The 12,714-nt window shown below is 41.8% G+C and overlaps 1 protein-coding gene across 1 annotated transcript in view; it reads right to left on the bottom strand.

The window, feature by feature from the left end:
* Window positions 1–12,714, bottom strand: part of LOC144783273 (autophagy-related protein 2 homolog A-like) — a 397,715-nt gene that overhangs the window by 20,463 nt on the left and 364,538 nt on the right. The window contains exon 14 of the mRNA XM_078662337.1: window positions 8,716–8,883. Within this exon, the coding sequence (XP_078518463.1) occupies window positions 8,716–8,883 (168 nt within the window). The remainder of the gene's footprint in view (window positions 1–8,715; window positions 8,884–12,714) is intronic.

Genomic DNA, 12,714 nt, shown 5'->3' with positions numbered 1-12,714 from the left:
CTTACAATGACAATTTGTTATTTTGGACTCAAAATGAATATTGTGATTCCAAAGGTAGCACAATAAAACATAAAATGATCTGGGTTCGAGTGGCTGAGCTTAAAGAACGGCTTCCACTCGTGTTTGTGATTCATACTCTTGGTCACCAGCGTGTCGGAGTTCACCCTGTTGGCAATAGTCTCGCTAACGAAGCGGCAAAGGCAGCAGTAGCGACATATGTGGTTGCAACAGTTACACGTTCCAAAAGTAAGATTGATGATGACATCTTGGCAGCTATTGCCGCAACATAGAAGGGAAGTAATTACCCAAGAGGTTTCCCTTCCAGATACTCTTATCATTTAAGTCCTTTGGTGACAAATTGATTCCCAACGCGGACCACAGGTCCACACTGATTACAGCCGCTCATGAGGGTATGGCATCCGCTCATGCCGGCGTCTCTGCGACTGTATCTCTTTCACAACAGCGTTACTGTTGGTGCGGATTGTACAAACAAACACGTGATTATGTCCTCCATTGTGATATTTGCCAGCAGATTAAACCTTCTACTGCTGCACGCCTACCCCAGACACAGTTGTATATATCTAATAAATCACTTGGCTGTGTTTACTTACATCACTGTGGTCCTTTCTCCTCTGATACCTGCGTATAAATACATCTTAGTTGCAGTTGATTCTTGCACGCGCTCTGTGTGGGTGTGGCCCCAAAGGAGTGCTGATTCTCGAACTGGCATAAGGGATTTGTGTGTCTTTGTGGGAATCTTTGCATATGGTACCTTCCACTCGGACCAGGGTCCAGCGTTCACCGCTAAGGCGTACAAGGATGCCATGCGTTCATTGGGAGTCCAAGTAAAATTTTCATCTCCATACCGGCCTGAGGGCAATAGTGCTGTGGAGCAGATGAACCGCGACTTAAAGCAATCCTTGACAGCTAGGGTTTTAGGTACAGGCTGGAACTTGCTAGCCCACCTCAATAGCGTAAAGCATGCACTAAATAATTTCCCTAAAAGGTCTCTGGGTGGGCGGACCCCATATGAAAGCTCTTTGGCATCAAAATGTATGTTCCAGATCTTGAGGGTCTAGACCTGGCGGCGTCTGCCGCTCCCTTTGACGTAGATGAACATTGTGCTGTTTTCCAGAATCTACAAAAGACCTGTGACAATCTTACAAAGGAACACTTGCCCTCAACATCTGATGCTGCTTTGCAGATTCCGGCAGTTGGCTGGCTACCCCAAGTTGGTGAACTGCTCAAGGAGAAGATCGAGAACAAGAAGGAATTCAGTCCCTCGTATCATGCTCCAGTTCCTGTACTTGGCGTGCAGGGTACAAGAACAGTCATTTTACCTCCACTTCCTGGTCGAAAGGAAAACAGGTATATTTCCATTGACAATGTCAAACTACACAGAGTGGCAGATTCTTCTTAGTAGGACACCTGCGGTCTCGTGTCCAGCAATGCTGAGAAACTCTGTTTTGGCTCCTGCACCTACCAAAAGGCCTGATGTTGCAATTGAGATGAATGCAGTTACAAATCCTTTATTGAATACACCGGCTGGTGATCCTTTTGATGAAACTGAGTACACTTATTCCACTGACTTATCTATGCCCGATTTAGAGACCTGTGTGGCTAATCAATCACGTTTTTCATTTGACCCTGACTCGGCCACATCAAAGTCCCCCTCAAAAGTTTCGATTTATGCTGTTTGGTTTAAAAAACATTTTTTGATTACCCCTTGGACTTACATTTGGCTGGTGCTTCAATTTTTTTGTTTATGTCCATTGGATTTGTGGTGTATTTTTTCCGTCTTGTGAATGGACACTATGTTAAAGAAAGAACTACAATAAGACTAATTGATGGAACATTGGCACCCCACTCCTCATCACACATAATGAAGAGGGACCAGACTCTTGTGAATATCACTGCTTGGCCTGTCTTAGATGGGATTGTGTGGGATGCTGTTAAATTTCAAATCCATAGACCCACAGAGGTTATCAATGTCCCTAATGTACTTCGTGTTTCAATGGGAGATGTGGTTAAACAAAATATACGTTCTGATGATTGGGATGTCCAAGCCGTAAAGGCTCTGTTTTCTGATTTGAAATATTATGCTGCCTTTGATACTGAAGGTTTGTACTTAGATTCCGCAAATTATGCGGATTTATTTTGCTACCGACATTATGGCAATCACTTTCTGCACAAAGCAAACACATTTAGGAATGTGGTTAATTACACACAATGGGAACACTGTCCCGCTCCTGCTGAAGGCAGCTCCAAGACACTTTTGAAAAAGTTTTCTTACTTTACTGATTTTAATCAATCCAATCCTGATGCATTTTATTTTAAGATGACTGAGAAGTCCTCTTCCAAATTTAGACTTACCCACACAAAATTATTGTATTTGAAGTCCTTTATCGACCAATTGGCAATAGGGGCTATGAACAGTAGAAAGGTACTATTGATCTTAAATCTGTTTGGGGTTTTAAAAATTGGCAAGTGCAAGGCACTGAGGTTTTGCATCGTGGATCTCTCATTCCGAACCATATGTTGTTTCTGAATTAGACTATTTCACAACCCACCTGCTTTGGATTAGCAACATCTAAAACATTAAATGCTCCTTCTATTCCTGATTTGGGAGAATACTCCAATTGGAATAATCACACCAGTATGTCTTTCAGTGATTTACAGACCCTGTTACAAAATTCGTCCTTTAACATTTCCAGTTTGGATCCCCGAGTCTGGTTATTATGGCAAAAAAGTGCAGATTCATGCCAGCATTGTTTTCTGGGTTTGGCCTCTGGCTAAACACAGGTTCGGGTGGACGCCCGTTTTGAGAGTGACCATTCTGTCACTACCTATTCTGTAGGCAAGTTATGTCAGAACTGGCTCAGACACTCCACCTTAGTGTCAGTTAAGCTTCATTTGTTTAAATTGACTGACAATGTTGATTTGAATGACTTTGTGAAAGGCCCTGCCACAGGCAGATCCAAGAGATGGGTTTATGCTGTTTACAACAAAGTTTGGAAACTGTCCCAAATTGAAGCTGCTTCTAGGTTAAGAGCTATTGATCAGGCTAATTTAGAAAAAGTGCTTGCAGTTGTAGATAATAGCATTAACACACTTTCTTCCAGAATTTACACATTAGATAATATTGTTTCTTCTGTCGTTGATACTGTGCAAAATGAAGTCTCAGTTTTGTACCATGGTAAAAATCAATTGCGTTCTATTATGCAGTTTGCATGGACTTTACAAACGTTAAAGGCTGGGAAAGTGCCTTGGGACTATATGAACACTTACTCATTGTTTTTACCATTTAATCTGACTGTTAAACAACAATTCATGTCAATGAAAGATGCTACATTTTCGCTATTGCATATTGAAAAGTTAGAACCTTTTCCGTTTTCTGTGGCCGAAACAAATTCTGCAGTTTGGCTTATTCATGGGTTAATAACGCTACCATTTCCACTGTTTAAATTTGAAGCATGCATGAAGCACCCGGGTACAAATGGAAGCTGTACCGCTGATCTTTTTCCCTATAATATCCATCTTTTGGTCGCTTTGCCAGGGAAGCCGTGGGTTCTGAGGCACAAACATGTTTCAGTCTAGCCACCATAACTAGTATTGAATCTGGTTTGGGATCAATTTCCAGAAAACAGGATCTTGTTGGGGTGGTTTTTATTTCTAGGAGTAGCAGCGTTATCAGTAGCCGGGTGGAGAAATTTTTCTTTTACAATGTCTAATAGACCTGGTGGTAGCAGTAGAAGAGGCGTTGGAGCTGCTTTTGGCTGTAGAGTTTCAAGAGTGACCAAAAGTGTTGGTTGAGAGGTAGGTGTCTATGTTGATGTTGAATTTCGTTGCACCTCTAATCAAAGCATCCTGGGACATAAGAATATCATCTATAGGTGATTGTCTAGATGGTGACTGCGGTGGAGAAGTTGGAGTATAAGAGGAATGCGCTGAATCAGTATAGGGTGATCTTGATCTGGAATGTGAATCGGATGTACCCCTTCTGTTAGAGATTGTTCTGGGATCTGTAGCTTTAAGGGTGAAGGAGAGTTCCATTTTCTGAGCGGAGACATGGAGGTTGCCTTTGATTCCCTTCTGACTGGTGAGAAAACTAAGGGATCCAAGGGCGTCTGCAAGGAATCCTCTGAAGATATTGTAGCTCTCAGCAGATGAAGTGTTTCATCTGTTTGAGCAACTGGATCATCAAATATCTGAGAAACTGTGGATTGGGCAGAAGAAGATCCAGACAACCCGGGTGAAGAAGAAAGTATGATCCGAGGGATCCTTGACATTGAGAGAGATGGGACTGACGTCATACAAGTTCTTTTTGCCGATAATGGTGGTGGTGGCGGCGATGATATATAAGCCTTTTTGACGTAAGCTGTGACTTAGACGTAGATCGAGAGCTTGGCAGCAGTGAGTACATTGTTGCTGTCACGATCTTCGGATGCAATGATCGGTCCAATGTCAATTTTGACGTCAAGCGTTGACAGTGTTGTGCCAACGTTGACCCTTCTTTCGAGGGGGAGCATGTCAGCGCTAAACCTCCCGACAGCAACATCACTGGTCTTGACGTTGACGACCAGAGCTGATGCAAGTGACCTCGGTGACGATGTCTGGAAGGTGATCTTTTATCTGTAGATGTCCCTCTGTGGGAGTCTGTACTAGATTTATGATTTGTTTTCAGAGGAAGGACGAGATGAAGATCTTTGCAATCTTCTTTTCTTTTTCTCTTCCACTGCTCTCATTTCCTGCATCAGACCTCTTAATCTGATGCCCTCTCTGTCCTTGTGTGTCTTTTTTGACACTTTATTACATATGTCACATCCTTTTACCCGATTTGAAGGTGACAGGCACACCTCACTTACCTTGTGCGCATCACAACTTGCCTTCTTTCTTCCAAAAAAGGCAGTTGGTAAAAAGAGAAGGCATTCGGACTGGAAAAGATTGTCAGATCAATGTAAAAATAGCCTTACTCAATTGTAGAGATGTTAAAACGTTGAGTACAAATGGTTTTGAAAGTGTTTTCAGATAGAAAACAGTTATTTTTAAAGGAGGTGGGAAAACATCTAAGTAGATCAGAGAAACTACCTATAGGAGCCAGAAAAAAGTACTGACCCTCACAGGCAAACTGCTAGTACACCGCATTGTGGGTAGGGGTGCCTCTCAGGCCCCTAAAGGAACAGGCTGCTATTTTTGTCCTCTCTTAGTGTAAGCCTATTAGACTGCATTTTCTCTTCATGCTCTTTATGTTAAAGGTAGTTTTTTCCCATGACCGATGATGTACACTCAAGAAGCTAATCTGGGTCATCAACCTTTTCCAGCATTCAGAAAGAAAATGACATCTCTGACAGTCTAACACTGAACATCCTTGGGATATTAACTTAAATTTGGAACATTTTGAAATGTTTTTTTCACCAAGTATTAGGAACATTTTAAAAAGAGTTCCGAGGTCTGTGCAAGCAGCGGGGAATTATTTAACGTTTATGGCTATCAATTAAGATCCTGCAATGCAGAAACTGGGGATACCTAGGACACATAACCCTGAGGTTAATCTGCTGTAGTGTGGGCCCATTGGTGGCCTCGAGCAGGAGGTGAGGGAGATATGTGGTGATTAAGCAATGCTGGGAGCTGCAAAGCGCCTCATCACCAAATTTTGGAGATAAAATGGACCCCCCAGGAGTGACAATGTGGACCGTGGAACTCTGGCATACTATGATAATGGCCGAACTATCCCATGATCTGCAACAGATGCTTAGTACTTCTGAAACAGTACTGTACTTCCGGCCATTGAGTATTTCACATCAATGTACATGCTGCATGATTTCCATCCCAAATTAAGATCTCTGGGCCTATTTGAAACATGACCTCTTGTGCCAGATCGAGCAGACGTTTGTTGACATATTGGCAAGTCACCCTCAGATATCTAAACAATGATGGACACAATGGGACCACATGAGGATTGGTGGGGCTTTTTGGGGAAGATTTCTGGGAGGGTGCAGCGACACTGTTTTAGCACAACTTCATGATTTTTTTATCTTCTGAGAAACACTTTTACCAATGCATATTTTAAGCACTAGGAAGATTTCACCAGATTAGTCTGGATAGTGATGTGGTACGATTGCACACATGTATGTTTGTATTTTTTTAAATTAAATAAATCGTTTCAACAAACAAAAATATTAAGCTGTACTTTGTGGCATTTTGCAAAGGTACTCACACTGCCTGCCTGGTCACAAATACCCCAGTGTTTCTCCCCTGCACCCAGGGATACTGGAAAACGAATACAATCATTAGATGTATCCTAGCGGACTCAATATATTTGTAGCATTCTGCCGGCAAACTTTAGTGATTTTGAGAAACACTGGAACAGTAAAATAACTGAAAACTTAAAGCAGAGGTCTCCGACATTTTCTGTAATAAGAACTATTTAAAATCAATGAAAATCAACCTGAGCTACTAATATTATTGGTGCTGTAATACTGATCTCATCTGAAAAGACTACGAGTGGCCAACCCAAGCAAGACTGACAGCAATGTTCAACTCAGTGCGTCAGGCAGGGATGCCAGCAGTAATGTATGCATTTCAATTTGGAATGCCTTTACATGTGTGATATGTAACAGCCTTTGCTTCATTGCTTCTGTCTCTAAATAATATGAGAACTAAGTCTCCTCAGCGTGGCATTATCAATTACTCAAATATCAGCTTTAAATATAGTTTGGGAATTCAACCATTTTATTCCAAATAGCAGCATACGAGTTCAGAAAATACACAGTTTCATCTTAATTCATGGTTTTAAAATGTGGAGTACATATATCAATTAAAAGAAGCAAAAGCTTCTATAGTATTAGGCTGGACTTAACACAGAAGAGCTACTTACAGGTAGCTGGAGAGCTACCATTAGCTCAAGAGTTACTCTTTGAAGAAAACCTCCTTAAAGATTCAGGAGATTGTGGGATTCAATCACAAACCCATAGAATAATATTATCCATAGACCTCCCATGCTGTTTTTACTATAGCATATTACTACATAAGTGCATTGAAACTGTTTTGTCCTAGAAGGTGCCTGTTTTGGTGGTATCTAGTCTTCCTGCTCTTTACCTACTTGTATACAATCAACTCTTGATTTCAAAATCAACAGCACTGACAGGACATCAAGTTTAATAACCACAGGGTAATTAAGTTCCAAACCTACTACTACCTCTTAGGACAGGGGTACTCATAGTACGGCCCGCGGGCCGCTGGCGGCCCGCCCGGCCTTAATTGGCGGCCCGCGGACATTGCTGCCATACCAGTCCTTCATGTAAGTTTAAACAGAGAAGATGGCCGCAGGCACATATGTTGTGATTACGTATTCACAACGTTTGCTCCTGTGACCATCTTCTCTGCTTATGCTTGCCTCTGATTTGCCTGAGCCTCTGGGACGTCACACCCGGCACCCTGCGCGAAGCACTGGCCCTTTAAAAGTCAGCTGTAACTAGCGCTTTTACAGCTGACTTTTAAAGGACCTGTTAAGAAGCTTCCTGTGGTGACGACTTCCTCGCAACCCGCAGCCCCACTGCTTTTGTTAATTGTTACACGGGGTATCATTTACTGTGTGAAATACGGTTGGACAAAATAAGAGAAAGAAACCTGTATTTTCACCACCCCTGTAAATCCGAATGTACGTTATTCCACAGAGCGCGATACTTGTGATTGAAATTGATCCGAATAGCCAAATATGCAATATGTTAGGGAGAGTTGCACCCCGCCACGGCAGGAGATAGCCCATGTATGGCGCACAGTGGCCTGTGTTCTACCTCATTGTCACATGTTCAAATCCTGGCGGGTCGTGCCTTTCATCCATCTGAGGTCGATAAAATGAGTTGGGTAGCAATAAATATCTATTATTCAGCACCAAGATACATATGGGTGAACTTGTGCTTGTAAATACGTGTGTGTGCATGCCATTTATTTCAAATCCCTATTGAGTGACACATTTCATGCATAAACCACTGGCTTTAGGAAAGCCTCCTGTTTTTCATGTACAGGTTTACCTATTACTTTATATGTTTAAACAACACATTACTTTGGTGTTGGTGTTACTTTGGCTGCACTGGGCATGTGCTGAATATCCGGTTGCTGCAAATTGCCATGCAATCCCACTTAAGATTGCTATTGTCTGCTAATAAAAAAATATTATAAACATGTGCTGCATGTACTGATATCCGCTTTGGAAATACAGCAATGTCTAGTAATGTTTTGAAACGGCAGTGATTCCCCCCCCCCCTCTAGCCCCACCCCCACTGACCCCGCCGCCAATGACCCCGCCCCCACCGGTGCGGCCCTCGGCCACAAACCACACTTTAAATTTGGCCCCCGAGAGAATGTTTGTGAATACCCATGTCTTAGGGTATGACCTGACTGCTCGCCCTTGCAATCCTTGGAAGGTCAAGTGTACTAAGCGAGTAACTTTCGATTATAAAAATATAATTCAATAGTACCCTAGGCACTGGGACACAAACTGTAGGCAACTACTAGCGAAACAAACACTGGGCTGTAACCACTGACATCCTAGGATCTACCGAAAAGCCACAAATATTGACTTAAACAAAAAGGACTAGGAACTTTAGTAGACAATTAAAAAAATGTCGGTCTCTTGTAGGTACCCTAAAACCAACAATCTTGTAGGTACCCTAAATACCACTCATCTTGAACTAATGACTTGCTGTATCTTACCAAATTTTGCTCTGCATGCGTCTGCCGGGGTGAAAGCAGCTCCTTCCTGGGGGCACACATCTGAAGAAGGGCACCAAGTCGATCAATGAGCCCCACATCCACATCAGAATGAAATTCAGTCATCTCTAAAAGAACTTCGGCACTGGAGACTAATTTTCTGTGACTTTTCTGCAGGAAGAAGAGCATGAAGTTATGGTTGAGCCAACTTGTAGAGGCTGTGCCCCCTAGAGTACTCTCTATAAAGAAATACGCAGCTATTATGGGGAGAGGAGATTGGAACTTGGCATGCATTAATGGGTGCATGATCTGGCTCATTTGGAAACAAAAGACAATCGATTTTGGTTATGCAACAAATATATGAATTAGAAATTAAAAAGTACAAATGCTGATTTGCAACGAAGACTAAACAGACAAGCTACTCAGTGGTTTAAAGGTAATAGGGTTTTCTATGTCTTGTGTAAGAGAAAGATTTATATAAGCAATAGGAAAACGCAGCGTACACATATACATCAAGAGTTTATTGAGCATAAATGGAAATTCTGCCCTTGAGCCATGTGCTCCTCTTCCCACTGATCCCTCTCCTTTGGTTATGCTCTGTACAGTCTAAGCAGAGGGTCTGGTTCTTGGAGCTCCAATTTCCATAGCAGCTTCAGTGATATGGCCTGTGATGTCCAAAATGTGATATTAGGACATCTTGGTAAGGTCATCAGTAGAGTAAGTTGGTTGCTGCACTAATGTGTTTTTCAAGTTTTGAACCATTACGCATTGTCTATTCAAGTGAGGTTTGATCAAATAAGCACTGGAAAAGTCAATAGGTCTGGAGTTGGCTGCCAGCCTTTTGGTTTAACCAACGCTTGATTTATTTTGTTTTCTGTAAAACATTTTTGTTGGGAGGGTGGGGGGGTAGGGGGGGCTGCCAATCCTGCACCATTAGAAAAAAAGCATAAAAGCATTTGTTGAAAGCAAAATGTGCTGACCCATTGCCTCATGCGACTGTGAATGGAAGAAAAATGTGAATGACACCAAAAAATCAACATTTAACCTACAACATGTGTGGACCTTTAATGGTACAAAATGGGATTGCATATGACAGGGAGAACCAGAGACTGCATTCTTTACATATTAGACAGGAAACTTACATGCAATTCACAAGCATGAAAAGGTAATTTGCAATCCTAGTCCTAAACAAAGGAAATCTCAATAAGAGTCACAAACAATTGAATCGTCCTCCTGCCTCTGTATGGGATTATGTAAATGTGCGAATTAAAAATGCTTTGCAGCCCAAAATAGGGCAAAACAAAAAAAACACAATATGAATTCTAATGTATAAATTACAGTTTCTTTTGGCCAGAGAACTTATGCACTGGCCCATTTACAGGAGGATGTAAAATAAAAACAACTGCCAAGGTTGTCTGTCAAAAACATTCACATTTTAAAGAAAATCCAAGGTTGCCAGTACTGATGAAATCCCTAAAAAAGCCGAAATATGTTCTTCCAAAACATATATCTTTTGATTAACTGTGGCTCCTGCAGTCACAGCTAAAGTAGACAGTTACGCTTGGGGCAAATACCCTCTGTGTAAGAGTTTTAAAGTTCTTTCATAAGTCTATGTATCTTCATTATTTAATTATGGAAGGACAAGAGGACTGGGATCTGTTGATAATTTCTATAACAACAAATTTTAGGGGATGATGGAAACTGTTGTGGAAGAGCAAGAAAAAGTAATTGAGGACGTTTTTGCCGTACACTTGAAAACACTAAGGATTTATTGGGTGGGTGATTCTAATTTTAGGGTGCATCATCGAATGGATAGTATAGCCTGTGGGGTTACAGACTGTTGTGGTGGCAAATTGTAAATTTTTACCACTCCACTTACGGCGAAGCATTGAACAGGATCTTAGTTGTCTGGGACATGTAGGTTGAACTTAGTATAAATGACACCACAGGAACCCTGGATAAGACATTCCCATCTCCTTATTTTTTGCCCAGTATTGATTTTATATTTGCTTCGGAATCCTTAAGTGACAGGCTTAGTAACAAAAGTGTGGCATTCACTGTTTTTAGTGATCATGCGCATCTGGCGTGTAACATTCGGTTGGACTTTAACCCCATCAGTAAGTTAGATTTACTACCAAAGCCGATTCTGGCAAGAAATACTGGATACATCTTAAAATGGGATAAGGTGGTGGGACGAGATTTCCTCCATACACTACTCATTAAGAAATATTCTGAGTTTATGGGGGAGCTTCACCCGATCAGATCCTAACAGCTTTCGAGAAAATAATGGGAGGGATTAATAGCAATCTAACTCGCTATCCTAAGAAGGAAGCTAGGACGCAAACATCGTGGTTTGATCACAACTGCTCGATAGCTGCCTCTAGATTACATAATGTCTAACAAGTAAACCGAGGGACGATGGCTGTGTAAGTTCTCTACGAGCAAGTAATAAGAGAGCCAGAGAGAGAACAGTAAGAGAACTAAACGCCAAGGTGTGGGAAAATCTGAGATTGGCCCGCCTCAGAAAGGATTCGTATGAGTTCTGAAGAGTGTTGATGCCCCCCCACCCATTTAAGGCAGGAGGGGGCTCCAACTCTAGATTCACACATTGATGAAGACGGCTGAGTATCCCACTTGCAGAATTTATTTAAAAGCCATGTTGTAATTAGAAACTCTGGCCCATGTACAGAGGCTCAACGAGCATCAGATCTAATTTTCCAGGAAGAAACAATCGATTTAGCTTTGGCGTAGACAACCCTATTAAAGGTGTCTGGTCCCAATGGCTTCCTGCCTGACATCTTTCTGGAAACCAAAGTGCTCTAGGCCCCGTTCCTGACCAGTGTTTTTTTATTTTTTTTTTATTTTTCCCAAAACCTTTATTGCACTTTGCATATTACACAGCGGAATGCCTACAACCCTGCGGGCCGGCCGCCATTTTAAGATCGTTACTCACAGCAAACAGCAGCAGAATGAGTATTTAAACAAAAATCATAATAGTGTTTAACGAAACATGCCGTGTAAGAAAAGTGCAGTACTAGCAAATAAAACATTCGGAAAATGCGGTTTTGATGGTATTTTTCGCTTTTTCTGTTTGTAAAACAACAAACTAGTAACATTAACCTGTTAGGAATGACCGTACGGTCTGCTACAAAACAATACAGTTCAAGCCATAAGCGTCGTTTTGGAGGACAGTAAGTCGAACCACATTTCCTAGTGCCTAAATTTGTCCCTTATTCAATACATTCTCCCTCATCGCCTGACCCATCATGGTATACCCTGCAGGAAACCTTCACGTGTCTCTAGCCCTCCAACCCCCTGACCAGTGTTTTTAATGACCCATCTAAGATGGGTCCCCCCCGTTTTGGAAACCGTCCGCTATCTTTCCTATTTATAAGAAGGGTGACAGGGAAGAACTAAAAAATTATAGACCTATCCCTTTATTTGATAGTACTGCAAAATTAATGGGGATGGTGCTTCAAACAGGATAGAGGACTGGGTTCAAGAGTAAAATATATTAGCATCGGCGCAGTATAGTCTTAGAAAAGGGAAGGGCAAGATTGATCTGCGTCTAAATCTGACCATGATTATTTCTACATACACCTTAGCTAAGGATGGGTGACTATACATGGCCTTAATGGATTTATCATCCGCCTTTGATTGTGTATCACATAGTACATTATGGGTAACAATGAAAGAAATGGGTGTGGATCTACATATTATTGGTTTTATAAGACTGCTGTACATGGGAGCGACAGCATCTGTCCAGTATGGTAGGAGTGGAGAATGAACAAGGGCGTTCAACAAAGGGAGGTGGGTAAGACAGGGTTGGGTATTGGCCCCACTACTGTTTTGTCTGTACACTAACGGGTTAGAGGCAATTCTGGGCCGCTCCATGAAGGATAGTCCCTATGTAGAATCATCCCCTTCACCCTTATTCTATATGCGGATGACGCAGTGTTACTAGCCAGAATCCCGAAGGTGCTACAGAAAGTCATACAGGAT

The sequence above is a fragment of the Lissotriton helveticus genome, chromosome 9 (genome assembly GCF_964261635.1).
Source record: "Lissotriton helveticus chromosome 9, aLisHel1.1, whole genome shotgun sequence".
In the NCBI taxonomy this organism is placed as follows: domain Eukaryota; kingdom Metazoa; phylum Chordata; class Amphibia; order Caudata; family Salamandridae; genus Lissotriton; species Lissotriton helveticus.
This window is presented reverse-complemented; position numbering and strand designations above follow the sequence as displayed.